The sequence below is a fragment of the Tinamus guttatus genome, unplaced genomic scaffold (genome assembly GCF_059628265.1).
Source record: "Tinamus guttatus ecotype Peru unplaced genomic scaffold, ASM5962826v1 Tinamus_guttatus_pri_ptg000293l, whole genome shotgun sequence".
NCBI lineage: Eukaryota > Metazoa > Chordata > Aves > Tinamiformes > Tinamidae > Tinamus > Tinamus guttatus.
Genome location: NW_028288827.1, coordinates 550733 through 578190, shown reverse-complemented (window position 1 = coordinate 578190; position 27458 = coordinate 550733). Strand labels below are relative to the sequence as shown.

The window sequence follows — 27458 nt, the reverse complement described above, 5'->3', positions numbered from 1 at the left end:
AGTCTGGACATGTGTGTTTTTAATCATCAGACAAAACAGCCTGTTAGACTGCCAGATTTGTCCAAAGCTATCCTTACTTTTGCTTGACAAACTCTCTTATGTTGTCACAAGTAATGCAGCGTGACAACACCAGAAGAATCAGATAGAAGGCTGATTATTAAAAGCAGAAATGAATGATTCTGGAAATCAGCCGTGAGGAGAAGGCTGTAAATAGTTACAATACGCATGCAGCTAAAACATTATTACTGGAATTCTTTAGTGTGGTGAGGGCTCTAAGCTAGAAATGCAACATTATCCAAATCCTTTTTGGAGTGCTTTATCTGTTATGTGATGGCTTCTATCACCCATATGGTGATAAATCTACGTCAAATCAAAAACAAGGGAGGGAAAAAGACAACAAAATGAGAGAAAATAAATTACAAGTCTCAAAAGTCACGATTTAAATTGGTCTGAAAAAGGGATCCCTGCAGAGTAGAAGATGCTGCCTGAGGAGTATCTCCTGGCGCCTCAGTGTACCTTGGACTCAGGCCAGTCGTACACATCTGGCATGAAGGACTCGTACTCGTAGGTCCAAACTTTTGATCGGATGTAGCGGTTCTTGTCTGCAGGTTCGGGATAGTGGAAAGCCATGTTGTTCGTGTACAAAAATTCCATAACCTGGAAAGTTAAATCACCATGAGAGTTTGTGCCTGCCTTTTACCACACTGATGTAGCATTTGCTCTCCCCCTGGAAAACGTTTAGGACTCTTCGGGTTAGACAGAGATAAATACCAAAGTCTTTCACCAAAGTCTCTTTACAATTTCCGAACACCTCGTCAGAGATCCAGAAACTTCATTTCAAAAAACGAAAGGAGCACAATTGTGACCAACAATCACTGCCAACCTGAAGCACCCAGCAACACCAACATTTTTATAAGTGTTATTAATTGCACAAGGAGATTTGTGCCGAAGCATCTCGTGGCCAAGTATCATGCTGTACAACTGACTGAGTTAATAGGCATGTAAAACACTTTTAGCACCGTTCACTTTTATGCTTTATACTCACCTTGACAGCGATATGAATAGAAACTTCCCTGATATTAGACAGTGGAGGATAAAGTTGTCCTTGTGCAAGTTCTTCATCAGTCAACTGTTCTGCCAGTGCCTGAATTAGAAAAACAAACAAGTTCCTATTTTCTGCATCCTGAATGGGATCATCAACACACTGAGATGCAGGAGAGAAATAAGCTGCAGCATTTTTTACTACGACATTTCTCCCCGAACAGTAGAATAAGACACTTAAAATCTCAATATTCTCAAAGGGTGGCACTGCAATCTGTGCCTGTATCTGTAAATTCAGCTGGTAAGAGTTTAGCAGAAAGGAGAGCCTAGCCAGACACACCAGCACTGGAGTGTCCCCGAGCATCCTGGCCGGCTGTGGGACCCCGAGGGGACAACCAGGAGGAGGGCAGGCACGTTGACACGACCAGGACGTGGAGGGGACCTCTGCACGGGGACAAACCTCATATTCGGATGCTCGGTTATGGATAAAAATATTAAATTTTCACAGAAATCGGGCACTGCCCATAATTTTACTTGCAATTTTCCTGTTGGTTTGATCCTCTCCCACCACCTTGCCAGATGAAACAGAAAAAAATCACGGAGTTCCCAGCAAGATTTGAGACATCTTGGAAAGCCTGGCACGTCACGCACCACCTAGAACCTAGAGCCTGCTCTGCTCCCACACTTACCTTAGCAGCCTCTAGGAAAACCTTATCACTAATATGCCGAACACTGCTGAGGATCACAGCGAGGGCCACGCCTACAATAAAATTAGTGCCAATTAGGGCCACGTCATTCCAAAACACCGCCCTGCTGCCGAGAAGCTGACAGTCACCTAGAATGATATTTATAAAAGTCTTCCCACGGCTTTCTACACCCATTCACAAGACTATTACCATGTATTACCATAATGGGTGGCCTTTCACAGGGAAGTTGGGAAAAGAAAGGAAGGGAAAGGGAAGGGGAAGGCAGGGAAATATCCCCAATCCCTTTTTTTGTATCCTCACTTGCGCACAGGTAACACAAAGATGAGTGTATTGACACTTACCTTCTCCTTCCCCCCCCAAAAAACAGAGGAATTTGTGCAGCAAGAGGAAGACCTTTATTGACATGCTCCTCTTTTCCTAAAATCCTCCAGCTCACTGTGTCCATGTCACATATGCAACCCCCCAAGGCTGGCACCCCACTTTAACTGATTTTCTTTCATTTTTCTCCCTGAGTGTCATCTTTAGTTGAGCTTCTCAGCACTGGGAACACATCTGTGTGCAGCTTTACTAACTGCCTCTAGTGCAGATGTAAGCCTGATCAGAGGTGCTACTACAGGCTGGTCCTCAAGGCTACCTGAGCAGAATTATCGTTATTACCTGGGAAGATGTACGCGTTGTTGCCCTGGCCTGGTTTGAAGACACGTCCATCTTTCAGGGTTACCAGGTCGAAGGGGCTGCCACTGGCAAACAGGCATCGGCCCTGTTGGGGGGAAAAAGCAGAATCATAGATTTTCGCTAAAGAAAGCTAAAATCACGACGAAAAACAGAGGTATGCGGGTCCTGCAGCTCCTCCTTGGCTCCATTGATGACTCGGTGCGGTTGCCAAGTGCACAGGCCAATCGGGAACAACAAAACAGCCCCTCGGATGCCGTGGGGCGGGAGGCTGCCCGCAATTCCTGGCCTAGGCAGAGCCCTGCAATCCCGCAGGACACGGAGCAAACCCTCTCATAGAACCACAGAATGCTTAAGGTTGGAAGGGACCTCTAGAGATCATCTAGTCCAACCCCTGCACACGCAGGGTCACCTAGAGCACGTGGCACAGGGCTGCGTCCAAGCGGGTTTGAAGATCTCCAGAGAAGGAGACTCCACAACCTCTCTGGGCAGCCTGTTCCAGGGCTCTGGCACCCTCACTGTTAAGAAATTTTTCCTTAAGTTCCTATGGAATTTTTGATGTTTCAGTTTCCGGCCATTTCCTCTAGTCCTATCAGTGGCCACCACTGAAAAGAGACCAGTACCACCCTCCTCACTGCCTCCCTTGATGTTCTCCTCCCAGCAGAGCACGAGGCAGGAGCCACCACCTCAAGCACTGCACAAGAAGAGCGGCGCAATGGCCACATTCAAAAGGGGGCCAGAACACTGGTGCAGGATAAAAGGTCACTTGTTTAATGATGGTTTTTGGGAGGGTGAGGAGAGGACTATGATATCATACTGTGTGGGAGAAATGAAACCTCAGAGGAGGGAGTAATGCACTTCCCTTACTATTCTTTGGAAAATAATTTTTTATCAGCATGAAATACTAAAACAAATCCAGAGTTTTGAAAATGCAAAATATCTCCTCCACCTAAGCAACTCTCTCCTCTGACAGCAAAACCCCTGTAAATGAAAATAAGAAGTTGACTTCCTCTTGGATAGTGAAGAAAATATTATTTGAAAATATTTAAGTTGAACATGGGACACAGAAAATGCCCAGTATGGCAGTGGGCACCAGAGCCCAGTCCTGCTTTTGCAGGTGCCATCTAGTGGAAAAAACAAAGAATGAGCAAAGGGAGGTTAGCAAGAGTATCTTTATTTCATTAGTAACCTCCCATCTTAGCTAAAATCTCAGACCAACCAGGATTAGGCTCTTTCTGAGGCCGGGAGAGACATAGGGATGATATTTCTCATCATGAAGTGCCAAACTTTGTTAGTTCAAGTACAAAGTAAGCAAGGTTAGAGAGGATTTTCTAGCTATTTGCTGTATCTTGAAGGGAAGGATATTATTACATTTCGAAGGGTGAGCTATGGGTAAACTCAGTACAATTGGCTTGTAACGAGCACACTGGAGAACTGAAGAGCGTGACAAAAACAAGAATTAGACATAGAAACAATTTTAAAAACATCCTCTTTTACTGACCAGAAATATTTGCAGCTGGTCCATGTGAACAACCAACAGTTAGCTCACAAAAAATCACGACAGAATGGACATAGGGACTCATTTCAGGAGAAAAAGAAAGACCCTCTCCATTTGGCACAAGATACTGGAACTGTGAATTTTATACCCTGAAAAATCATAGAATCATAGAATCACAGAATGCTTAAGGTTGGCAGGAACCTCTAGAGATCATCTAGTCCAACCCCCTGCACACGCAGGGTCACCTAGAGCACGTGGCACAGGACTGCGTCCAAGCGGGTTTGAAGATCTCCAGAGAAGGAGACTCCACAACCTCTCTGGGCAGCCTGTTCCAGTGCTCTGGCACCCTCACTGTCAAGAAATGTTTCCTTAAGTTCCTGTGGAACTTTTGGTGCTTCAGTCTGTGGCCATTTCCTCTAGTTCTGTCAGTGGCCACGAGTGCAAAGATGCCGGCCCCATCCTCCTCACTGCCTCCCTTGAGGTACTTCTAGACACTGCTCAGGTCCCCTCTCAGCCTTCTCTTCTCCAGCTGAACAGGCCCAGCTCCCTCAGCCTCTCCTCACAGGGCATACATGGCTGAAGTAACTATATTCTGGCTAGTCCCCAGATGCAGAATACCTGAGAGAGCTTGAACGATCTTCATTTAGAAAGCGTTCTCACTTTCCATTTAAAGCTAAGGTCTACGTTTTGCCTGGGGGCTGTCACTTCTGCCCAGAGCTCCTTCTCGACCTGCTCATCCAGGCAGCAAGTTCCCTCTCAATCGACATTCCCCGGAGCACAGCTGGGGCCGGGGCATGGTCAGAGGAGAGACTTGCCCTTCCCTCCATGGAATTAGCACCACGTTGTCCACGAGGCTTTCACGTAGGAGCTGAACTCACGCTGCAAGGAAGCCTGTCGCATTTCCACATCAAGAAGCAAGCGACTCTCGCTTTTCCATACGTGAGTCACTGGATTTGAGGCTGTATTTAAAAAAAAGCTAAGTCTCTTCACGAGCCCCACCCCTGAAGTCCTCAGGCAGGCCCTGTGGACAGGGCAGAGATTCCCGCCAGCTGGAGCCTGACATTCCACGGGAAGGAATTAGCAGCCAGCTCAAAGCTGTGGAGCTGGCGCTGTCTGCCTCGTACTGCCTCCTTCCCCTCTGGTTCTTTTCAAAGCAGATTAGTTTTTGCATAAAAGCAGCGCAGAGAGATAGAGGACTTACTATAGTAAAGACAAACCCTCGATCTGAACAGCTTACCCTGAAATATGCTGGTGATAATGCCACTAAAAAAAGACCCCCCACTCCAATTTAATTGCTGTGGGGTGAGCATGCAAAATGAAGTTCATTTATAATCGTTTCCCCCTCTGGCACCAGGGTATGAGCTGAAGGTGAAGTGACAGGGGACATGAGGACAGAGGGCCACCAGCAGAAGCCTGTGCTGGAAGCTGGGTCCTCCCTGGCCGCTGTTAGTGATCCTGACCTGCAAACACTACTGAAGTACTGAGCACAAAGCAGGGGTCCTGATTAGATACAGGGACATGTGCTGCCTAATAACTTTACCTGTAACACAGCAGCCATTATATTTTAAGGGCTGCACTTAATGGCTGTTTTAACACAAGCTGTTTCTTTAGAAATGAAAATTTTTTAAATGGTGGGAAAGCAGCAATTGATCAAAGCTACAGAACACTCAGTACCTAATGGGCTCTTCTTAAAAAAGAAATAACAGGATTTAGGCTATTTTGAGTTTTACAGCATGTCATTATTCAAGAATCAAGATTTCTTTTCAAATCACACCAATTTACTTTCCAAGATGACAAGAAAGAAATCTGTTATTACAAGAAGAAACTCTACGTGAGAACTGAGGTTTTTTTGCATTCTCAGTGTCCGTTTTTACTGTACGTCACCAAGTGCCCAGTAAGGTAACGCTCCACAACACCACGTACCTCTGTTAACGTATACGCTTCCTCTGCCGTGCACTCAGCCTTCACGGTGGGGTTACTCAGTGCAAAGATGATGGGCTGCTCGTTGATAGAGGCCATGGCTTTGATCACATCGTGCGAGAAGAGCCGTCCGGCTCCTGCAACTCCTAGAGATGGAGGGGACACCCAGAAATTGAATCAATACTCGACTCCCTCGGACCATGAGCACAGATTAAGCCCTTGTCTCCTGCAAGGCTGAGCAAACCATCACACCCTTGTCGTGCCACAGGAGACAGACCCCAAGCACTGCTTCGATACTGCCTGCTTAAAGATCTCATTCTTCACAGGAACCTCCAGTTCCTGCATTCCAAAAGCCTATTTTACATCTTTTCTGTACTGCTCCAACTAAGGAACGCTCATGGCCACCCTGAATAAGCAGAGGGTGACCACAGCTCTCCAAGGATGATTCATCCTCACTGGGTGTTAACTGTGCAAGGCACTTTCCCTTCACAATGGCATTTCTGACCACACCTAAACACACAAATACATAAAAATGAATACACCAGATACAGGCTTAGGGAGAGCTACCCAGTCCGCATTTTTTTTCCACCCCAAAAAGTGACGTGCAGGGGAAATTACAGAGTTGCAACAGGAAATACTTCTAATCCCATCTGGCCTCTGGAGACAGCTACAGTTGTGTATGTATCTATCTAGTTATATATGTGTATATATATGTATTTATAGGTATGGCATATACGTGTCAGTGACTTTACAGGTAGTGGTGACAAGGGACTGCAGTACGAAACAGCCTCTGTTCTTTCCCCTGTGGTTGGTGTAGGGAATACATCTGGGAACAGAAGTGCATCCCAAACTTTGATCCTTATTCCTGCCCTTTACTGGGTTTCAGTTCACTGCAGCCACGCCGTCCCCGAGAACATGCTCAGAGTTATTCTAAACAAGGACACTGACAGGCTGTACCTCCGTGGGGCCATGCAGCCAAAAGCAAACGCTGCAAATAACCAAGTTGTGGAAACACAGACCTGAGAAATGACCTTACTTACCAATGATAGCTGAAGGCTTAAGTACATTCACAGCCTCAACAAATGTTTTTGGTATCTGCTCTGGAGCCGGGTGCGTAAATGGTTCTTGATTGGAATCTATCACGTGTTCTCGGCCCTACAGATTCAAGTTGATGGTGTTGTGAGAAAGGCACGGAAAACAAAGGCCATTGGTAACATGGTATTTCCAGGCCTGATGCATCCTTACCTGAACCAGTAAACCGTATTTGTCAAACATCCATATCTTCTTGTAGGCTTCCTCGGCAGAAACACCACTTTCCATCATAGCCATAACAATGAGGTTTGCAATTCCCAGGGCAGCCTGCCAGATTAAAAGATTTCTGTTTTTAATGAGCCACAAAACAGGTCTGTTGACACAAACACCACCCCATTCCCCACATATCCCACAGAAACTATCTGTTAGGTCAGCTCTGAGGCACAAGCAGTGTTAGCCTAGATGGGGGCAGATTCCTGGATCAAGAGCATCGTGTCTAAGCAAGAAGAGGGGCAGCTCTCCTGGGTACTGTGACCTCCTGCTTTCTGTACCTCCCTCTGCTCTTGCTGCCTGTGATAGAGACTGTTGGCAAAGAAAGCAACAGGGCAGAAAGATGTTGCCAGTGCTTCCCTTCCTTTCCCCCTTTCTCACTGCATCATAATTTTGTGGTAGAATCTCCTTCTACTGCACACAAATTCCTGCTGCTTTGAGAAGCCCATGCAACAGTGTGAAAATCTGAGCCCTGGCAAATGCTAAATGCCTTTCAAACAGTCTTCTTCAGGCAAACACTCTCTTCTATGAATGTATTTTAGCTGGCGTTTATATAAAGAGTTCTGCAATAAACTTTGAAAGATATGAACATCCATATGTTACAGAACCAGAAAATATAACTCAGTACAACCTTTTGTTGCCCTAGAGGTCTTTGGAGAACTCACCTCTCCTGCCCCAAGGAACAGCACCTTCTGCTCTGCAATGGGTTTACCAGTGGCTCGCTGTGCTGCCAGGAGTCCTGCTAAGGCCACTGAGGCTGTTCCTGCAAGAGCAACACAGACCTGAAAAGAGCTGAGCAGATCTATATGGCAGGTTATTTCTTTAGGGCAGGTATTTGCATATACATTAGAGAGCATAAACAAAGCTCATACCTTGAATATCATCATTGAAGGTACAATATTTCTCTCTGTATTTTCTCAAAAATCGAAAAGCGTTGTGATTTCCAAAGTCTTCAAATTGGATAAGGGTGTTCTGGCCATACCTAAAGAACATGGCAAATATTCTTATCACTAGATACATAAACAAGTTATTTTAAAATAAAATCTGCACCTAAACATTGCTTAATCTAATTGCACCTAATCTCATTGCTTAAAACAGTTCTCCTTTCTGTGTGTACTTAAAAGGTAACTACAAATGGCAAGTTCCAAGTCACAGAGAAAAATCACTACAGAACCAGAAATACAGCCTGTGTCTCCTTTCTTCTAGTCCCATCTTTATTCCTTAGATGACTTCCAAGGACACTGTGTCATGCACCCTTTCTGACAGCAGTTTTGGCCATAGTTTTGTACAGAAATTTCCATGTCATACCTGTCTGTAATGGCTTCCATAAATTCATCAATTAGGTCATCGTAGACCTGCGAGCGATCCCTTTTCTGGTACAGGCCCATATAAAATGGATCTTTTAAGAGTGTCTGAAAAAAAATAAATCAAAGACAGTGGCAGGATGAGTCACTTCCTCAGTATACACTTCCCGGTGCTCACAGTAACACATTTTGCACCATTCTCAAAGATACTGCATTTATACAGCCACTTTAACTGCCTCCAGCCTATATCAACATTCAGTAATGCTGGTACTTGAGGTTGGTGATGGCTGCTTTTACAATGGAACAAATCAATACCGTGAACAATAAACTGCTTTAATAAATGTGATTCACATTTCCAGCTTCTTAGAGTCAGGTCAGCTTGACTGTCTATTTTACAGTCTTCCAGCACTCAAATTACTTCCAAAAGGTTCATTTCACTGTCATGTTAGCCAGAGTTTTTCAGTCACTGATATAAAGCAAATTGCCATTAAATAAAATACTTAGTTTCATTTTAAAACAAAGTGCTCAAATAAAAATCTCCTCCTACAGTACTGAATGCTTTTATTATAGTGCTAAATACTTTTAAGAGTTCTGGGGATAGTTTACAGCTAGGCAAAGCTTAGTCAAACTCACTGTATTATCAGTTCCAACGTCGATACAAACAGGCAAGCACTTATCTGGATGTATGCCAGCACATGCTGTATACAGACACAGTTTTCCTACTGGAATTCCCATTCCATAGACACCAAGGTCCCCAAGACCCAATATTCTTTCTCCATCAGTGACAACAACAGCCTGCAAACAAAAACAAGTTAAGTTATATATGACTGCTGGTTTTAGAGTAATAGTAACTGTGCTTTTTCTTCCAGGCAAGAACTGAGCTATGTTTATACAGTTAAATCGAACAAGAAGACATAATAAAGATTTTTTTTAAAAAAATCTGAAGTGATAATGCTTTGTCCCTTACTCATTTTTAACCTAAGCAGAAAGTAGACAAGATAACGCTTGAATCTGCCACGTTCTTTTTGTTTGCTGAAAGCTACTGCTCTAATCTCTGAAAGCAGAGTGGGAAGAAACCAGGCCACTGTGTGGAGGAGCCTCTTGTAACTTAGGTTTACAATTTCCCCTCCTAAATCCGGACAGAAAGAAGTCAGGATGAGTGTTACCCACCTTATCTGCTTCTCTGGTTTTGGACCCAGCTGGGTCATATAAATATAATGGCAAAGCCTGGGTTTCCAGGCCACCACTCTGTGTTCTGATATGAGGACAAGATCACCTAATAAATGTACTTTGTACCATGATAAATAACACCCAAGCACATCCCAGCATGGAAAGATAAATTAAAGCAAGACACTGGCAAATCCAGCTCTGATCATCATTGTCACTCAAACTGTAAACCTCATATTTATAACAAAGAGTTGCTTTCATTAACTGCAGTTGCCGTCACTGTCAAACTGCCAGACTGCCAAGGATGCCTTATTTAGCATTATTTTTTTTCCATAAAACATCAACCAATTTTAAGAAGCTCAACTCAGATTAAACAAAAATTAGGAATAATAATAATAAAAAATTAGATAGTGATAGTACCTTAACGTCATTCTCTGGCCAGTTGTTCACAATTGATCTTATATGACCTCTGTCTGAGATAGAAATAAATAATCCTCTGAAAGAAGAAGAAAACAACAAACCAGAGATACTTTATAGGTGTAATTAAAAATTTTGCTTTGGTTTGTAAAACAAAATTTTGAACACTAAAATCTGCATGAAAATAAGCGTTGAGCATAAAACAGTGAAAGGACATTTTCTAATATGCTTAAAATCTGACTACTGTAACACTCTAAAACAAAAACAAAAGCAGACAAAATACTGCTGCTACCTGGATTTTACAGAACTAATGGTCCATGTATCACATGCCCTGCTCCTGAATAGGTGCAAAACAATGTCAATTTTTTACCATCTTTGGCACAGCAGCTGCATCGTGCAGTAGAAGCAAAAGATTAGCCCATTTCTGCATAGCACTGAAGCCCTCAAGCAAGAGGGCTTCAGAAACGCACAGGAGCAGCATGGAAATGAGCTGAAATGAATGCCAGGCTGCACGGATTTCTTCGACACGGAGCTAACAACCTGAATGGTTATTTTGAATCATCGTGGCTCCCAATTCAGCCCCTGACCAAGCACACTTAGTGCTTCAAGGCAACTGAAAATGGGCTTCTAAACCGGGCTGCCCAGCCCTGCCCAGCAGCTCTGCCTGAACGGCTGGAGGAATCCACAGGAATCTCCAAGGATCCCACCCGAGCTTCGTCCTGCCTTGGAAGGGCGCCAGAGCCAATGACTTCCAGAGATCCTTTCAACCTACATTTTTATCTGAACCCTCTGCTCCTACACAGAGGCTCAGCTCCACAGACAGTAATTTTGAGAGTTGGAGAGTCGCAGCCACCACCTGGGAATGCAAGGGCTTTCTGGGGAGGGTAGGAAATAAGGCTGAGGTCCTGCGTTTGTGGCACATTACCTCTCCTGTTTTCAAATGTCCTTTTTGTTTCCCAAAATAAACTGGGCCTTCAGTTGTTATTTAAGGAATTAGCCTAACTTTGATGTACCTAAATCCAAATGAAAATGAAATAAAGCATTTCCAAACCTCAAGGAAATATATAGAGAAAAGGATAATAAAAGTAGCAGCAATATGTATGTATTGTTCTTACTTAGGTCTCCTGAAGATGTGTCCGTACTGGGAGCAGGCAAGGCCTACTGTTGGTGTATACACAATTGGCATTAACCTCTCAATATCATCTTGTAATACCCTATAGAATAATTTTTCATTTCTCTCTTGGATCCCCATTATGTAGATATACCTGTAATAAAGCAAAAAAAGTATATTTCACATTTATGCTTATGTAAAACAATGTGAAAAAAGGACAAAGCAAAAAAACTAAACTTGCTTTATATTATATTTTCATGAAATTCCTTCCTGCACTCAAGTCGGGTTTTGAGAACTAAACAAAAGTTGGAGAGAGAAGAGTAGCAGTTCTAAAAAGCTGTAATAAAAATCAGTGACATGACATACCATGCATGCTAACAAATTAAGGCATAAAGATGCATTACAATATAAGATAACCCATGGATTTATTACAGGATGCAGCTAGGAGTTTCACTACTATTAAAAAAATTTTAAAAAAAGGTTTTTTCAGCTAAGAAGAGAGGTCTTAACAGTAAGGTCTTCTTAATCCTAACATTAACACAGCTGCGAGACTAATCGGCTCCTAACAAAAGTCCTCTCTGAAGGACATAGCTCAGGACGTACATTAAACCTGCATTTTTGCCAGTGTATATAGCAGCCTATCATACACTAACTCACATCCAGTGTGGCTGACTGGACAGGTAGACATCATTAACTAGGTATTATCTTTAGTTACAGCTGCTGGGTGCTTGGCCAGCGTACATGATTTGACTGTTTCGGATCAGCAGGTGAAATCATGTGAATTTAAAAGTTATCTGTCAAATGGCAGAGTTTCAGTGTGGTCCAGTATGCTTCAAAACATTCTCATGCTACTCTTGACTTTACGAGACTACAGATTTTCTTGTGCAAATATACATACTTTTATAGGAAAATGGCAACAAAACGCTAAAAATATGCAATTCTCCTGCAAATATTAAGTCCATAATTTCCTTCTAGAAATAATTATAGTACAGGTAAAACTTTTTTTTTCCCCATACCTGATTTGTAAGTTCCTAACTTAGCTAAGTTCACACATATTTTTCCAATGCTCTCAAATACTAAAACAAGTAGTTCTTTGCTCTGACAACATCCTAGTCAAAGATTACATATAACAGAAGTGTAACAGCAAGGTCTTCAGCCAGCTGATGCCCCTTAACTCTGTTACTGGCATATGTGTACAGCCTTTTTTGTTACTTCATGACTATGAAACGCTCCTAAATTGCTCCCCAAACTCCTTTATTTACATAACAAACTGCTGAAACAAGTTTTTAAAAAATTGAAAGAAAACTACAATAACCGGAAAGTCTAGTGGAGGCCAAGAAAGTGTGCTTGCCAGCGAAATATTTTTGCCCCAGTTCCCATCTACCAGCATGACAAAGGCTGGAGGAGCACTTACTTTTCCAAGGGGTCGTTCATTTTTGCCAAATTCTTATGGAATCGTAAGGCCTGGATGTCTTGTGTCTCTATTTTCGGAGGTAGAAGTCCTTGCAATCCAAGCATCTGTCGTTCCAGTAATGTGAAGGCCATGCCCTGAAAACAAGAGAGATATTGAGTAGTTTTTTTTCTAGTTTGTTTATAATGTATTTGCCATTTCTAACTATTTACTTCCATGATACTCATGCACACTGCTCAAATAACCTAAAAAGTTATTGAATTGCCTGAGTGCTTATACTGAGTTCACATCTCAACCCAAATCCTTCCTTTTTAATTAGAGCTAGTGCTAATCTCTTAATCTCTTCAATTTGCCACTACCAAAAGGTTTTACCTGTAACAAATTAAGTTTCAGAAGAGTTAAATCACAAAATATCCCACCATTTCCACTCTTTCTCATTGCAAGGTGGATGGAGTTCTACTTCAACTTTAAAAGTTAAACACCACTGTTGAAAGCAAAATTAATTTTAAACCTTTTAGTATTTTGATTTAAAAATGAATTGCAGCATAGATTAGGTCCCAATATGACTCTAATCCTTAAGACATTTTGAGTTATTTAACAATAACATTCAAGCAGGCATTAACTACTGGCACTTAATACACTTAACAACCTGCTGTGAGCTACCTGTTGGTCAGCAGAGATACTGTCACCAGGCAATTAGCTCCTAGGCAAAATTTGGCAAAATTTAGTTGATACAAAACCAGACCTCAGAGCCAAAACTGCTAATCTCACTTCTGGCAGCAACTGACCCCACTTTAAGCTTTTGCCAGAAGAAAACTCATAAATTTTCTTTTGTTTCCTCAGCTGGGTCAGTTCAGTGAATGGTTAATCAGTATTTGAGAAAGCAGGAGCTGAAAAGGCAAGAAAACCTTCCCTGTGCCACGGCACTGCACCAAACCATGAGCAAAAGCAGAAGCTGAAGGGGTGAGAGCTGCTCCTGCAGATGCTTTGAAAGGGAAGGAAGCAAGAAACGTCAGCTCTGCCAACCAGCGGGGTCCATTTGCTGAAGTAGTTAGATAAAAAATGAAAGCACCCACTTCTCAGGCTTCCCCACACCTAGGGCAGACTGACTGCCAACCAACAAGAAGAAGTTTAAAAAGGTTGGGTTTTGTAGAGCGGTTACAAGATAAAATCCATCTGGAATCAGACAAATCACAAGAAAAAGAATAATGAAACACTTGCCTGCTTTAGAATAACAACAACAAAAAATTATCAAGTTGAACAGGTTGAATTAGAATTCTAATATGAATTATTATTTTATATATATATAGAATACATACCTCTGTAGGCAGTCAAACAGACTACCATAGGTATTTGTATAAAGCATGCATATTCTTCATTATAAAAGCTGTGGTTTAATCAAGACTATACTTCCCTGTAATTTCGCATACTTGAATCATTTATAGCCAACACACGTCAACTAAACCTTAGGAAACAACATTACTAAAAACAATAGATTCTGATTGATATCATTTTTCTCCTTGTTTATTCAAATCACCATTTATTCCGACTACATGGTTTCACTCTGTCCATATGCTTTTTTGTACTAACTAACTGTACACTGTATTCTGAGGTAATAAAATACTTGAAGATTTAGAAAGCAAGCTAGTCTACTTCAAGGAGGAGAAAGAAGATCAAAAATAAAATTAGAAAAGCTTGAAGTAAATAACTCCGAAGTAGACTGATCCTCCACATTTCTAAGTAAGATTCAGCTTTCCTAATCAACAGACTTGACATCTAATAATAAATTCAATATATCCTTTTCCCATTATCAGCAAGTTATTTGGAAATTAGTTTTTTCTTCCCTCACGTAGTTGTTATACTTGTGTTTTCTGATACCTTCCTGAAGTGGATTTCAGATTATGGCTTTTTCCTGCTCTTTCCACTGTGACCACTTGTCATTCGTCGGGTGTCACCGCCACCGCAGCCACGTGATGCCTCTTCTGAGAAATGATTTGAGGAATCAAACGTTGCAAATGAGACCAGAGGCAGGAAGGAGCAGCGCAAACCCAGAGGAACAAACACCCAATGCCACCGTTTCCCTCGCTCAAACACATTTCTTCAGCAAAATTGTCAGTGTTCAGAAATACAAATAAACGAGAGATACAAACAGGGCTTAATCAAGTATTTCCAGGGATTTTTTGACCCATTTTCAAACACTTTTTGGAGGAGTTCAAAGTTTCTGTCTAGGCATACTTATTTTTCTTTGGAATTCAGTATATAGATGACTAATTATGTCATCTTAATTAAGACTAATTATGGTTTTGGATTATATTGAGAGTTAAAACAAACAAAAACATACCAAAAACCTAGTCAAGTGACTTAGTGATATATTTTATTTCCAAATTACACAATTCAATTGCAATGAAAAAAAAATACTATCACCAGTATAAACTCAGTTATAAAGAATGCTCCTGTGGTTTCATTTCTACATCTTTCACAAGATTTGTTACAAGATACTTGAGGAAAATAAGTATATCCAGCAAAGTTGCATGAAACTGAAGCATGCAAAAAAACACCTATCATCTGTCTTCCATTTCTTATTAAACATCTTGTAAGTTCCTTACTCTATCAGTTTAGGCCTTTTTAAAATGACTATTTCTGCACACTGTACTTGGAGTACGGCTGATTCAGGATAGGAAGTAAAGCACAGCTGGGAATATTTTGAACATTACTTTAGGCACTGCAAAAAAATAGAAATGATGCCAGATGATTTGTGATTTATGGTGTTAGGAAGAAAAAGAAAAGTTAGTCACTTATCAGGAGATTATATAAACACTTGTCCATAAAGTAATTAATGCGTCCCTGGTCTAAGATATACTGGAGACCAGAATCCCTTTTGTGGCTCTTTGCTTACCTAGCTAACATTTTACTGTAAAGCAGCTGAAATATCTCTCTAGCAAAACTACTAAGCATTTCCCTTTCAGAAACTACTCGTAAAATCCCTTGAAATAAAGTCTGTTTAATTTCCATTATTGGAACAGACACCGTGTCATGACTTTCTCTTCATTTCCCTGTACAGTAAACCCAGTGACAATAAACTGGGTCCTTAATAATACTATGAATTGAGTCCTCAGGTCTGTATTAGGCAGAACAGCTTCCCATGTTTATTCAATTTATTCACATTTCTTTCAGTCTACAGGCAGTCTAGGTTTTCAGTGTCTCTGGAGTTAGGAGAACTTTAAACACAAGGAATTTGTCAAGCAGCCCTAAGCACTGCCAGCTGCTTGTTTATGAGGAAGACAATTAAGTCTTAGCCTATTAAAAGATGCATTTTAATTTCAGCCCAGGCCTAACTGGGAGAAATGTGAATGTTCCTACAGAAATTTAATCCTCATTCCAACTGGGACATAAGAAGCTTAGTCCAGAACAGCACTCTAAAGCGCCCGGAGCCTCTCCCAGCTTTGTGTGTGTCTCGTTCATCACCTTGGGCCATCTTCTTGGTTTGTGTTTGGGACTTTGGGGTGTTCCCTGTCAGGACAGAGATCTTGCTAAGAGCTCCAATATCACAAACTTACTAGTCTGTCCCTCTCATTTTAATGCTAAGAGCTCTAGTATCACAAACTTACTAGTCTCTCCCTCTCATTTTAGCACCTCCAGCATGGTCTGACAGCCCCAGCCATCAGCTCCCGAGGAACCAGGGGGACACAGGGATTTGCAACGCCAGGAGCGATGTTCTCAAAGGCCCTCAAGATGCCACCGCTGATCCCAGAGCCCAATTCCCACTGAGTTAGGCTGCAATCAAGCACCTGAGTACTGTAATGATTTGGGCTTAGCTCACAGCAATCACTTTTTGGTTTCATCTGACCCCCGGTGTTGAATGGACTTCCTCAGCATGCTTTACACCAACTTTCACTTAGATTAGTTGCCTTAATCCTCTTTACAGCTTAGAAATAACAGGTGTCCTTTTTACACTGTGCAGACAAGGCACACACTGTACCTACAGGAAAAAAACAGCCCTCTTGAAGACTACAAATGAAATAATTAACACACATAGGCGAATTTATCACACTAAAATCAACATAATCCTGCAGAAAGAAAAAGCAAGAAAATGAAGTGCTGGCAGTTTCTGTTTAGTCAGGACAAGCTCCCACTCCATCACTACATACGGTGCCTTAGTTGCACCAGGATGTTATTTTGGTTGTAAGACTGGACTCCTTTAGAGGGAGGATTTAATGAAATAGTCCTCATGTAACTTTAAATCATTGGCATAACATATCCAGCAGCGTATCCTAGGCTTTGAAGTAGAACCATAATCTACTTTTTTCAAAATGAAGCAGGTTTTACATGGGAACATGGGCTTTTCTTCTCTTAAGTGTGCTTCCTTTTGCTAAATCTCAAAGTTCGCTCTGTGCAAATTAATAAGGTGCATTCATATGAATCAAAGGTGTCTTTGCTATCTGAAATATAGATTCAAAGCTTATCTGGGCTTATGTATACAGGATAATATGCAGACCTCCTTTGATTTCTTTCCTCTTTCATTTTTTCAAGCTGAATTTAGCAACTTTCATCCTCCCTAAGCACCATTTTGTACCAGCAGGAGGAATAAAACCCAACATAAAGCGCAAGCTTTTAACTTTTTTTCCCATCAGTGGGGCTTCAACCCTCTGCTGAAGCTACGAGCCCTTGGCTAGATAATAACTGCAATAAAACACAGTTAAAGCTCACTTGCACCACAGTCGCCTGTGTTCATTTGAGAGGGTTTGAGTCTGGCTGTCCTCACCTTTCTGCAAGCAGGCCTTGCAGGACCAAGCTGTCATGGCACAGTGATCTACCTCTGCTGAGCTGCAAAATAACCCAGTGCTTAAGTTATTAGGCCTTTAAAGGGCTTAGCTCCTGCAGGCAAAGACACCTGCAGCTCCTGTAGCACATCTGCATGCAGGGAATCAGGTGTAAGTCCCTATGGCTGCTGATCACATTTGGCTAACCAGCATTTATGAACCATCTGGGTTCAGCTGGAGCTCCTTCTCCCCCAGACAGACTCCTTTACTGACTACTAAGCCAGTCACCCGTCCCCTTTGGGGTTTGCTTCCAAGCACGACCGGTTACAGGAAAATCACACTTTGCAAACCATGAGCATGATGGATTGCAGTGGATCACCCACCACTGCAGCATTAGTGATCACCTCAGAGATGTTTCATGGAGCTGCCATCTCTAACTGAGCAAACACCTGCTTTTGCTCTCCTTTAATGCCATCAACCCTGCAGATCTCAAAACCAGGACAACCGCCTTCCTTTCCACACCTCGAGCCCAATGACTCAGAAGCTGTGAACAGAACGGCTGATCCAAATTAAATGCAGGGTAACACCCCTTACCAGCTTGGCACTTGTAGCACCTTTCCAGGCAATGACAGCTGGCTACCAATTAAACAGATCCACCTTCTTTCCACATCTGAATCCTCTTAAAAGCAGGCAGATCTTCAAGGAAGGTGGTAACAGCTTTAGCAGCTGCACATGAGTGGCCAGCAAGCTCCACCCAACCATCTCTCCATCCCCAAACCAGCTGGGCAGGCCACAAGGCTTGTGCTGGGACTCTTCTTTTTGGCTCTCTTTGTGTGAGAGCTTTTAGCAATCTGTTTCTAGGAGTTTCTGTCAACATTTCTGCCCTTCTAGGATGTTTCTTTGTGACCAAGCAGGAACTGCTGGTAATGTTTCAAATGCTGCAATTCCCAGTAAGATTAATATTGCTGCTTTCACTACGTCTACGCTTTCTGTTTATCTTGCTTTCCTAAGAAAATCAGGATGGCAAGATGGGCATTGTTTATTCTGCACCTTGGCTGCTCAATGAAGCACATACAGTCTAAAATATTTTCAAGCAAAAGAAACCAAATATATCTAGACTATGCAGTAGGAATGGGCAGAGTCTGTGAGAGTCTCAGTGACGTATTCAATGAGGCGTATCAGTCTTCATTTATTTTTTTAAAATATGTCACATATTCACTTGTACACGTACCCAGGCACATATACATATAAATATGTGTGGACTTGTGAAATGTGCTAAAGCTCTTTGCTCAAGGGAAAAATTTGGGAAGAACTGTCGGGACATGAGAGCAATACTGAAGAAGGAAGTAACCACACAAGATTGAGCAACAAAATAATATAAAAGGGGTACTAGAACCGACCACACTGAGATTAGTAAGAATTGCCACCACAACGTAGAAAATTGCCAATTGACAGCCACTGGAATACAGAAAACATCACAAATTACGCAAAGTGCCCTATTTGCCCCAGGCAAAAAGAAACCAAATATATGAATAATATTACAAGTCACATATTTTCAGGGAAATAAAGATACACGGATGCCATCCTACATGGCAGCATGGACATTACCAAGATCAGGGGTCACCACCTACTCTGTGTGGGAAGAAGAAATCCTGGCCCACAAGTGAGGACCCTACACATTATCTCAACCTAAGTAATTGTTTATTTACTGGTACTAAACTAATTAAATTGTCCAAGTGCCAAACAAGCTTAAAATGCTCCTTCTGCACAGCGGGAATCAGCAGCACAATAAAAGGTCCTGCAGCCAATTAGCTGTAATTTGAATCCTTGTCACAGAGCAGTTCAGCAGAAATCAAAAATCATCGTCGACTGTAAAATATACATTGCTGCCAGCCATACAGTGACAGTATGTTCTGCAGTTGTTTGGCTGCAACAGCAAGGGCATTACTGATACAGCCATGACCCCTGAGCTGCCCTGACAATAAATGAAATAAATGAAACCTAGCTTTGAAACATAAAAGCTTAAGGCAAAATTTAATGCAGGCTGTATGCACCTTGGAGAAGCCAGGTAAGGCCGGGAAATACAAGGATAAAAAACCAACTCAAATCCAAAGGCAGAGTAGAGGAGTGGACTGATTTACAGAAGGGGAAGGGGGTCGTTTCCATCAGTGATTCTGGCATCTTTTAGTTCGTACTTTAGGGCCCCGGTACATTAAGGGAGGCCACATGCTCTGTAGAATAACTCAATATAGATTATAAAAGCTAAACATAAGCACCTAAAGCACCTAAAACAAAAAAGTTATTAAATGTTGATCTTGAGTCACCAGCAAAAGATATCAAAGTCCATTATCTGTATGTGTGCATACATATATACTTATATCTGCATAGACACATGCATGTACACATGTACACATGAGGCAACCAGGGCAAGAAGAGCAGAAAAGGTAGTCTTCACATTTAATCTAATAATTTAATAATATTTTTTTTCTCTACTGAATTTCTAAAATAAGTTTCCACGTGCATACTACACGCCAGTATCACAATAAACAGTATCACTTAAGCACTTCATAGATCTATTCAAACAGGTTCTGGCTTTAATGACAGACTGACAAAAGCAGCACTGAACAAACAGGCAGAGAGTTTTTGTCCTCAGACCAGTATCACTTCTTGGAGAAGATGGACAGAAAGACAGAGAGAAAGGGAGAAAGGAAGACAGAAAGGGAGAAAGGAAGAGAGAAAGGGAGAAATCAATTGCTATTAATAAGCACCTCTGCTTTTCCTTTCTCCTCAAAAAAAACAAAACTACTATAAAAAATACTGCATTGTGCTCACTCCCCAACAAAACTACTCCAGGCTTAAAAACACAGCAAAAAAGAATAAACATGCTATCCCCACAAAAACAACAAGAAATGACCTATTGTTTTTGTTTCTGATCGCTGTTGCATAATCAGTACTTGGAAACACTCTCAGGGCTTGAAATAATTTCCTCTGGCCTGTCAAAGTGTTCATAGCTCAGAAAAACTTGGAGATACCCCATCCTGACAAATCACACGAGTCCATCCTCCCTTTTTCCTCCCATCCTGGTTCTGCTTGTGCAGTCAGCCAGACTCCAGTGCAGCCTTTCCTGCATTTGTGCAACCTACATTCATGCAGCACAGAGGTATCTCACCCTCAATGACAATGCATTTTTTTTTCTCGTTTCCTTCTTCTCAGGACACTCAAGAGCCACTTTTCCTCAAAAAAACACTGCAGCAACTCTGCGCAGAGAATAGAGAAGGCACCAAAAAGTGCAGAACAAAACCAGGAAAACCCAGCTTTGCTAGCTCCTTTGCTCATAAAATACCCTTTTCAACACAGTTAGGTTTGTCACCTTTCTTAACCACTTTAGATGGCTAAAGCTTGATAATTTCAATATTCCCAAAGGCTACTAGTGTTCTGGAAAAAAAGGGAGGAGATGGGGGTAGGGAATCTTTTAAGAAAGTAGCTTTTTTTTTCCCCGCAAAGATAAACTCCTCCAAATGCATGCTGGAGGAGTTGTATGCAAACAACATAATGTTCCTACCTCCCGGTTATCTTATTTTCAATGCTGTCTCTCTGTGCACAGAGATATTTCTAACTGATGTGGCTCATTCCCAACTCACAGTCTAGCAGGCGAAAAGCAGGACTAGGACTTGGAGGTTAACACTTCCTATAACTAGCACATTGTAATTCAAAAATTACTTGTTGCAAACTATCAAGTAAGGCTCTTAATCAGCTAAAATATTCTTGGAATTCAACCAGCCAAAAATTAAGCCAGTAATTGTCAAGAATCACCCCCGACTCTTTAATTTGCCACCAGGGAGCAGCAGGATCAGCTGTGCAAAACGCAAAAAGCTGAGGGAAGTGCAGGCTGGCAGAAGCACTGCAAGTGCCTGTATGGTAGTTACTCAGGTAATGAACTTCAAGCCACTGCTGGCTCCTCCAGCTTCTGCACCCTTTTTGGCTATGGCCCAGTAGAGCTCCTTGACCTTAAAACCTTGTTCCATCCCAGAACAAGGTTCACGGCGCTGTTGCCAGCTGCAGATAAGAGTCTCGATAAATCCACACTACCAACCTTGTTTGTCCGTGGGTTCAACATGAGGGGCTTGCCTTTTTCTTTCGTATGTGCACTGCGACAGGCCGTGGCGCAGGGAGCGGCCGCTGCTCTTAACCGGGAGAACATCTTGGTTTTCCACACCGCACCTGGGAAGCAGGAAGGAAAATCATTCAGATACGGAGGTTGCTGGATTAGTATTAATATTTCTACGTTATCTGTTGTAAGAGAAATAGGGACATGTTCGATAAGGCTCCTCACTCAAACACTGTGATAATAACCCAAAATTGCCTTGTTGCAAGGCAGGAGGAAAATGTGCTAGTGAGAGCAAACAGGGAAACTAGCACGGTTCCTTTGTGCTGCTGCCTGCAGTCCGTCGGTGTTTACTAGGTATTGTAGGTATTCCTATAGCTGCACCCGAAACCTGCAGCCCAAAATAGCCTCTAGCAAATATTGTTACAGTGACCACGTAACTGGCAGCAGAGGAATGGCCAGGGAGGAGAGCTTGTACAGCAAGGAAACTTGCATTTCTGCAGTACCTTTTGGGAAGTGAAACTCCCTGCCTTGGGCAATAGAAACGAAAGGAAGCCTGATACAACTCTGGGTTCAATTCCTGGATTTTTTAACTTCCTAAACCTAAAAGGAGAGAAAAAAAAGGTTATTTTCAGAGCAAGTAAATCCTTTTCATTAAAGGAAATGCTTCCCAAAAAGATTTAACAATTTCTTAGTACCACTCAAAAGCCTCGTTCTTAAGACTGTCAGGTGGTGACTGCTCTCAAATCCATTTTATGCAATTATTTTTAAGGGAAAGCTCTTGAGAGCAGAAATTATTACATGCTTGTGTAACACAGCGACACAAGGGGACACGTCCAGGACTTGTCTCTGAGTGCTATTTCAGCAACATTCAGAGAGTGAATAGCAGTCACGCCTCAGGACTTTACACAGCAGCACAGGCCTCTGCGAACCCACAGCAAGGCTGTGGCCTGGAAAGGACGGGGCAAACGTCGCTCGGGTGCAGAACCCACATGGGCAGGACGGGAGAGGGAAAAAAAGTCAGGATTGGGGCCATACAATAAAGGAAAATAAAGGCAGAGACTTTTAGATCCTCTCTCTCCATTGCAGGGCCCAAGGGAAGGGGTGTTCAGGGCTGGCAGTCGATTTGGATAATCCCATCCCTGTCCTTCCCGGCCGGTGCTCCCTGCCCCAGCCACACTTTCAGTCTTAGATCATGGGCAAACACTAAAAGGGGCACGAGCGATTTCCAAGGGCTGCAGAGATGCTTGCTTTGGAGTTTTAATTTCTTCCAGATGGAAGATGAAAATTAGATTACGGAACAAAACTACATTATCTTAAAACCAGGCTGAATACTTTTAGAAGACCTTGTTACAATCAAATTGCACATAATCAACACAGCAGACTGATTTTAGAAGATACCAGCTGAGGATCTGCTTCAAAATCTTTCAAAACATTAAAATAACATGTATAAAAGATGGTATTTTTCTGGCGTATCCTGGTGTCTTTTTTTGCTCATTGCAAACTCTAGAGGAAAGCAATGCTGACATCCAGCAGGCTCAAACTCCTCTGCATTCGTTTTGGCCTTGCAGCTTAAGAAAGTCCCATTCGAAGCCCACGTGGTCACTTGTTTTGTGGTAAAGAACATAAATCTACTGCGTGCAGACAGGGCAAGCGGAAGCTTTGCCAGCTGCAACCCCGTGTTGCTTTTAACGTGGTCATTCCTCCCCGAACCGGCTCGCGGTGGAGCAAACCAGGGCACCGGGCACATGGAAATCGCTGCAGGCAGCAGGATCAGATAAGCAAAATTAGGTTTGTGCTACAGAACAGACAGTCTTTAGGAATGGCAAATTTGGGCTGAGCTGATTTTAATTCTGATAGCTCACTTGGCTTTATTAGGCAATTTTAAGGCCATGTCCTTATGCACACGAAGCCAAAAATGATCTGTGATTGTAATATCCCAGGAAAATTCAGCAGGCACCTTATTAACCTGGTTTGGCAGGTTAATTTCAATTTGTCATGAACAACCATCTTAAAGAAGGAATTAAAAAGCAGGCCAAACATCTCACCTTATTTCACCTGCTCAGGTTTACTCTGTTGCAGGTAGTGAGTATTTTATGAACCAAACAAGACTATGGCCCAGATTTCATAACTCCCTGACTTAAATCAACACAGTCTCTGATCAATAAGATGTTATTCAGCAGTTTGATTCAAGTCTTAGCTGGACAAACTGCTTTCTGGCCATGCTCCTTCCTGCTGAGCTGCCCTAGAGGGACCTAAAAGGGTCTCCTAGCAGAGGTGTTCCAAATACCTGCAGATAAAGGGGAGTGATCCAGGCTTCGCTTCCTACTCGTTCCCTTGGTTGAGATCCAGGACATACGATCCCCGTTAATGCAGATCTGTTGTAAAACTCAGCCCTTTGTTTTTAGACACAAGGCTGCATTCGTCCATGCCACGAGGGAGGTTAAAGCTTTTGCAAAGAGCTCCCAGCCTAAGCCCAGCACCCCAATGAGACCCACAAGGCCGGACCCTGAGCCAGAGGCAGCTCCAAAAATAACTCGTTCCGAGAATTTGGAATTACAGCCAAGCGCGTCTCCGCTGAGGGCCGCCTCCGGACAACAACAGCTCGGGATGCGGCACGGGATGGGATCAACCGGCCCGGCCACGCGTCGGAGGGAGGACACGACGCTCCAACTCATCCCGCCCGCACGGAGCCCTGACCTTGCGCAAGCAGAAATTAGGAAGAATGCAGGGGAATTGAAAGAGGAATAACATTTATTTTGTGCCAAAACATGTGTCAGCATAACCAGAACGAGTATTTTTTTCTCTTCTTTCCCTTCCTCCCAAGGGCAAGGAACACACAAGCCTGCGGACTGGATGCATCGCAATGGGTGATTTCTGACCTTTACTACGTTCGCTGCATACATGAGAGAATTCAAAGGAATTACGTTCTTTGGCAAAGCAGATACCAGCTTTCTGCTGTACCTTATCAGGAGGCATCCGGCCAGTTCAAACTACTCACCAGCAGCATACGAGTGCCCTTATCTGGGAGCAAACGTTTTGCTGCTGGAATTATGGATTTCTTAAACTGCGAAAGGGACTTTTCAGGGAAAGGCTCATCATATGCCTAAAAGGCACAATTCCACTGCTCCCGGAGTCGGGAAGCCCAGCGCCAACTAGAGGAGGCCCCACTTCAATTTCCTATTTCCAAGTTTCAATTTGCCTAAGTTGTACCTAATCCTAAGGAGTATTTCTGAGCAAAGAAGCAATTGATGCTGGATGGGCCTCCCTCACACCCCAACCTGGATCGGGTTGTGCTCTCGCTCCTTTTCTCTTGAAGCGAGCCCTGCCTGGCCAAGTGTGACACAAACCAGGCACCCGCCGCTGGCTTCATCACGTCGGCGCCGATAAAGCTGCCTAAAACGATCACATTAGCCGAACACCAGCTCTCCAGGCGTTCCCCAAGAGGAGCTCCGCAAAGAGAGGCTCCCGGGGCCTCCGGCACCGCTTGGCCTCCGCATTTGCCACGGTTTTAGCGAAGTCTCGGACGCACCTTGAGATCTGCAGATTTAAACGTGCGACCACGTTGGGAAGTGATAATAACCTTGGGTTCGGCGGGGAAGCCAGGCCATTCGCGAGCAGGTCTTTTAACATCTTGGAACTACTTCTCCTCCCTCCTATCCTCGAGTGACCAGTCCAACGGGAGGAAAAGCTGCATGTGAAGGACTTCAGCAGACTAAGTCTGTTCGCATCTCAAGGTCCAAAGCGTTCAGCAAGCAAAGCACATGCTTTGCCGAGTTCAAGATGGGAGAATTTCAGAACATCTTTTCTAAAAAGAACTTAAAATACCAGCAAACTTCTCACAGCACAACTAGAAAATGGTACTAAATTGTTTGGAGTTTTGGTTCATAAAACATGGTAACACATGACTCCAGAAAGTTATTTTTCTATGCAGTCAGTGCATCTGACTTAAATATTCTCCTTAAGTCCAGAAAGGCCATTAGCTTGTACTATGGAAGAGTATTCTTGTCATATTTTTGCCAACCAAAAGATAAAGTCACATCCTTGATTTTATTCCCACAAGTGGTTCCACTTGTTTTGGTGGGAGGACTCGTGGTAGCAAAGGTAACCACACACTTGCAGGCCTCATCCTGCACAATCCCTCCTCTTTATTCCGTACAGAATATGGAATATAAAATTCCTCTAAATACGCAGAAAATCAGTGATGTTTTATTCTGGGGAGAGGTGCATGGCTATTTTATGGATGTTTTCTTCAATCCAAAACAATGGATTTGGGGGGCAGGGATAGAAGCAGGGCTGTTCTCAGCTCGATTGCAGCCTGCAAAAGGAGATTCCTTTGGGGAGAATAACTCATCAATAAACAAGGAGAAACCAGGCTGCTGGATAGTTCAGGATTACCTTTAGCAGACGTAACGTCAAGTTACTCCTAACACTAAACCTGAGAGAGTAATGCGTGTTTTTTCCCTTAAAAATGCACACTCAGCCTGACTTTGCACAGGCTTTATACACGAAACAGAGCTAACTCTGCATTAGATGCTCCTGCCCAGATGCACGAGTGAACTGCCCACAGGGGCCAGGCTTTCCCCAAGTTCTTTGAATTAAACTGTGTGTATTTACATATACACAGGATTCCCCCTCGCTGCTTATTGCTAACTTTTTGGCACCAAAAACAGGGCGATAGGGGCAGTCTTGCATCCAGGATTACTCTGTTTTCCCACCTGTTTCCTCAGGCAACTGCGTGTTTTAGGCTTTCCCCGACCGGTCACAGGCTCACGCCAGCCGGTGTTATAGGTGCAATATTACACGCACACAGCCTAGGTGTTATATTACCAGCACGTATTATATATGTGCTGTGTTATGTGCATGTGTCGAGCAGCACTTGGTACCACGGGGGTAGCCAAAACGAGATGAAAGCGGCGCCCAAGGCGTGACAGCGGCAGCGTTTTGTCTCCTTCCAAACAGAAAATATTTTTTAAAAAAAGATAACGGAAACTAATCACAGAAAGTAATCCTAAAAATACCGAGCGGCCTAACGGCGGTTCATTACTCAAACTCGCTGTTATCTCCCAACTTTCGCTCCTGGCCTTATGGCTCTGCCGGTGAAGTTGGCAGCGAGGGGAAAGCTGTCAAGTGCGGGGCAGTGTCAAGCTGTTGTGCCCTCCATTTCGGCCAGGCTTGTTGCCCCTGTCCCCAGAAAGATACCAAAAACGGGGAAAAGGAAACGGGGAAAGGAAGGGAAATGGGGGTGAGGGGGGAACCATCTTGACAGGGCGAGGCCGCGCCCGGCCGCGTGGCGCCCCCCGGGCTGGGCAGCGTTCGGCCTTCATCACCCTCTGCTCCGGCCTCGGGGCCCGCTACCACCCGCAGAAGAACACGGGGAGGTTCAAGGATGTCGAACGGGAAGAAAACACTCCCAAAATGGGTGTTTTTAAAAGAGGCCTCCCACACGCCGCTGCCGTGGCGAGGCTGTTACCGGAACGGGCTCTACCTTGTCCTGCTGCTGCAGCCGGTGCCCTCCGCGCGGCGCCGCCCGTGCCTATTGTGCCGCCGCTCCCATGGGCCGCAGCTCCGTCCGGCTCGGCACCTCCCGCGGAATGAGGCAAACAAGGCTGCGCCAGGGAGCGACCCCCAGGGAGGCGGGGCTTTCCCCGTGACGGGCATCCCGAGAAGCCAATGAGAAGGAAAGCCGGCCGGCGGGCGGCTGCGCTCGGCCAATGAGCTTCCTCCTTCCTCGCCCCTCCACGCCTCGCGCCGTGACGGGGGCGGGGCGAGTGGTGAGGCGAGGGGCGCGAGGGGCGAGCGGGGCGGGAGGCGGCGGCGGCGGCACCGGGACCGGGGAACGGGTCCGGGACCGAGACCGGGACCGAGACCGGTCCGGAGGCTCCGGCGCCCGGCTGCGGCGCGGGGAACTGGCAGGCAGAGCCAGCGAAGCGCGGGGGAGCCGCGGCGAGGGGCCGCCGTCCGCCTTGAGGGCTGCGCGCTCCTCCTGCCGGCCGGGGTACCGCGCGCAAGATGGCGGCCGCCGCGCTGCGGCCGTTATTGC

General features: G+C 43.8%; 1 protein-coding gene across 1 annotated transcript; it reads right to left on the bottom strand.

Moving 5' to 3' along the window:
* On the bottom strand, positions 1 to 27003 carry ME2 (malic enzyme 2). Its single transcript, XM_088527843.1, has 16 exons — positions 26889 to 27003; positions 21404 to 21531; positions 12554 to 12687; positions 11144 to 11293; positions 10032 to 10107; positions 9078 to 9239; positions 8449 to 8552; positions 8013 to 8122; positions 7806 to 7903; positions 7084 to 7197; positions 6879 to 6993; positions 5842 to 5984; positions 2406 to 2508; positions 1731 to 1801; positions 1046 to 1144; positions 1 to 657 (listed from the first exon to the last, which is right to left on the bottom strand). The coding sequence occupies exons 2-16, from the start codon at positions 21509 to 21511 to the stop codon at positions 508 to 510; spliced, it is 1737 nt and encodes a 578-aa protein (XP_088383969.1). The 5' UTR covers positions 21512 to 21531; positions 26889 to 27003; the 3' UTR covers positions 1 to 507.
* Between the last annotated feature and the right edge of the window lie 455 nt (positions 27004 to 27458).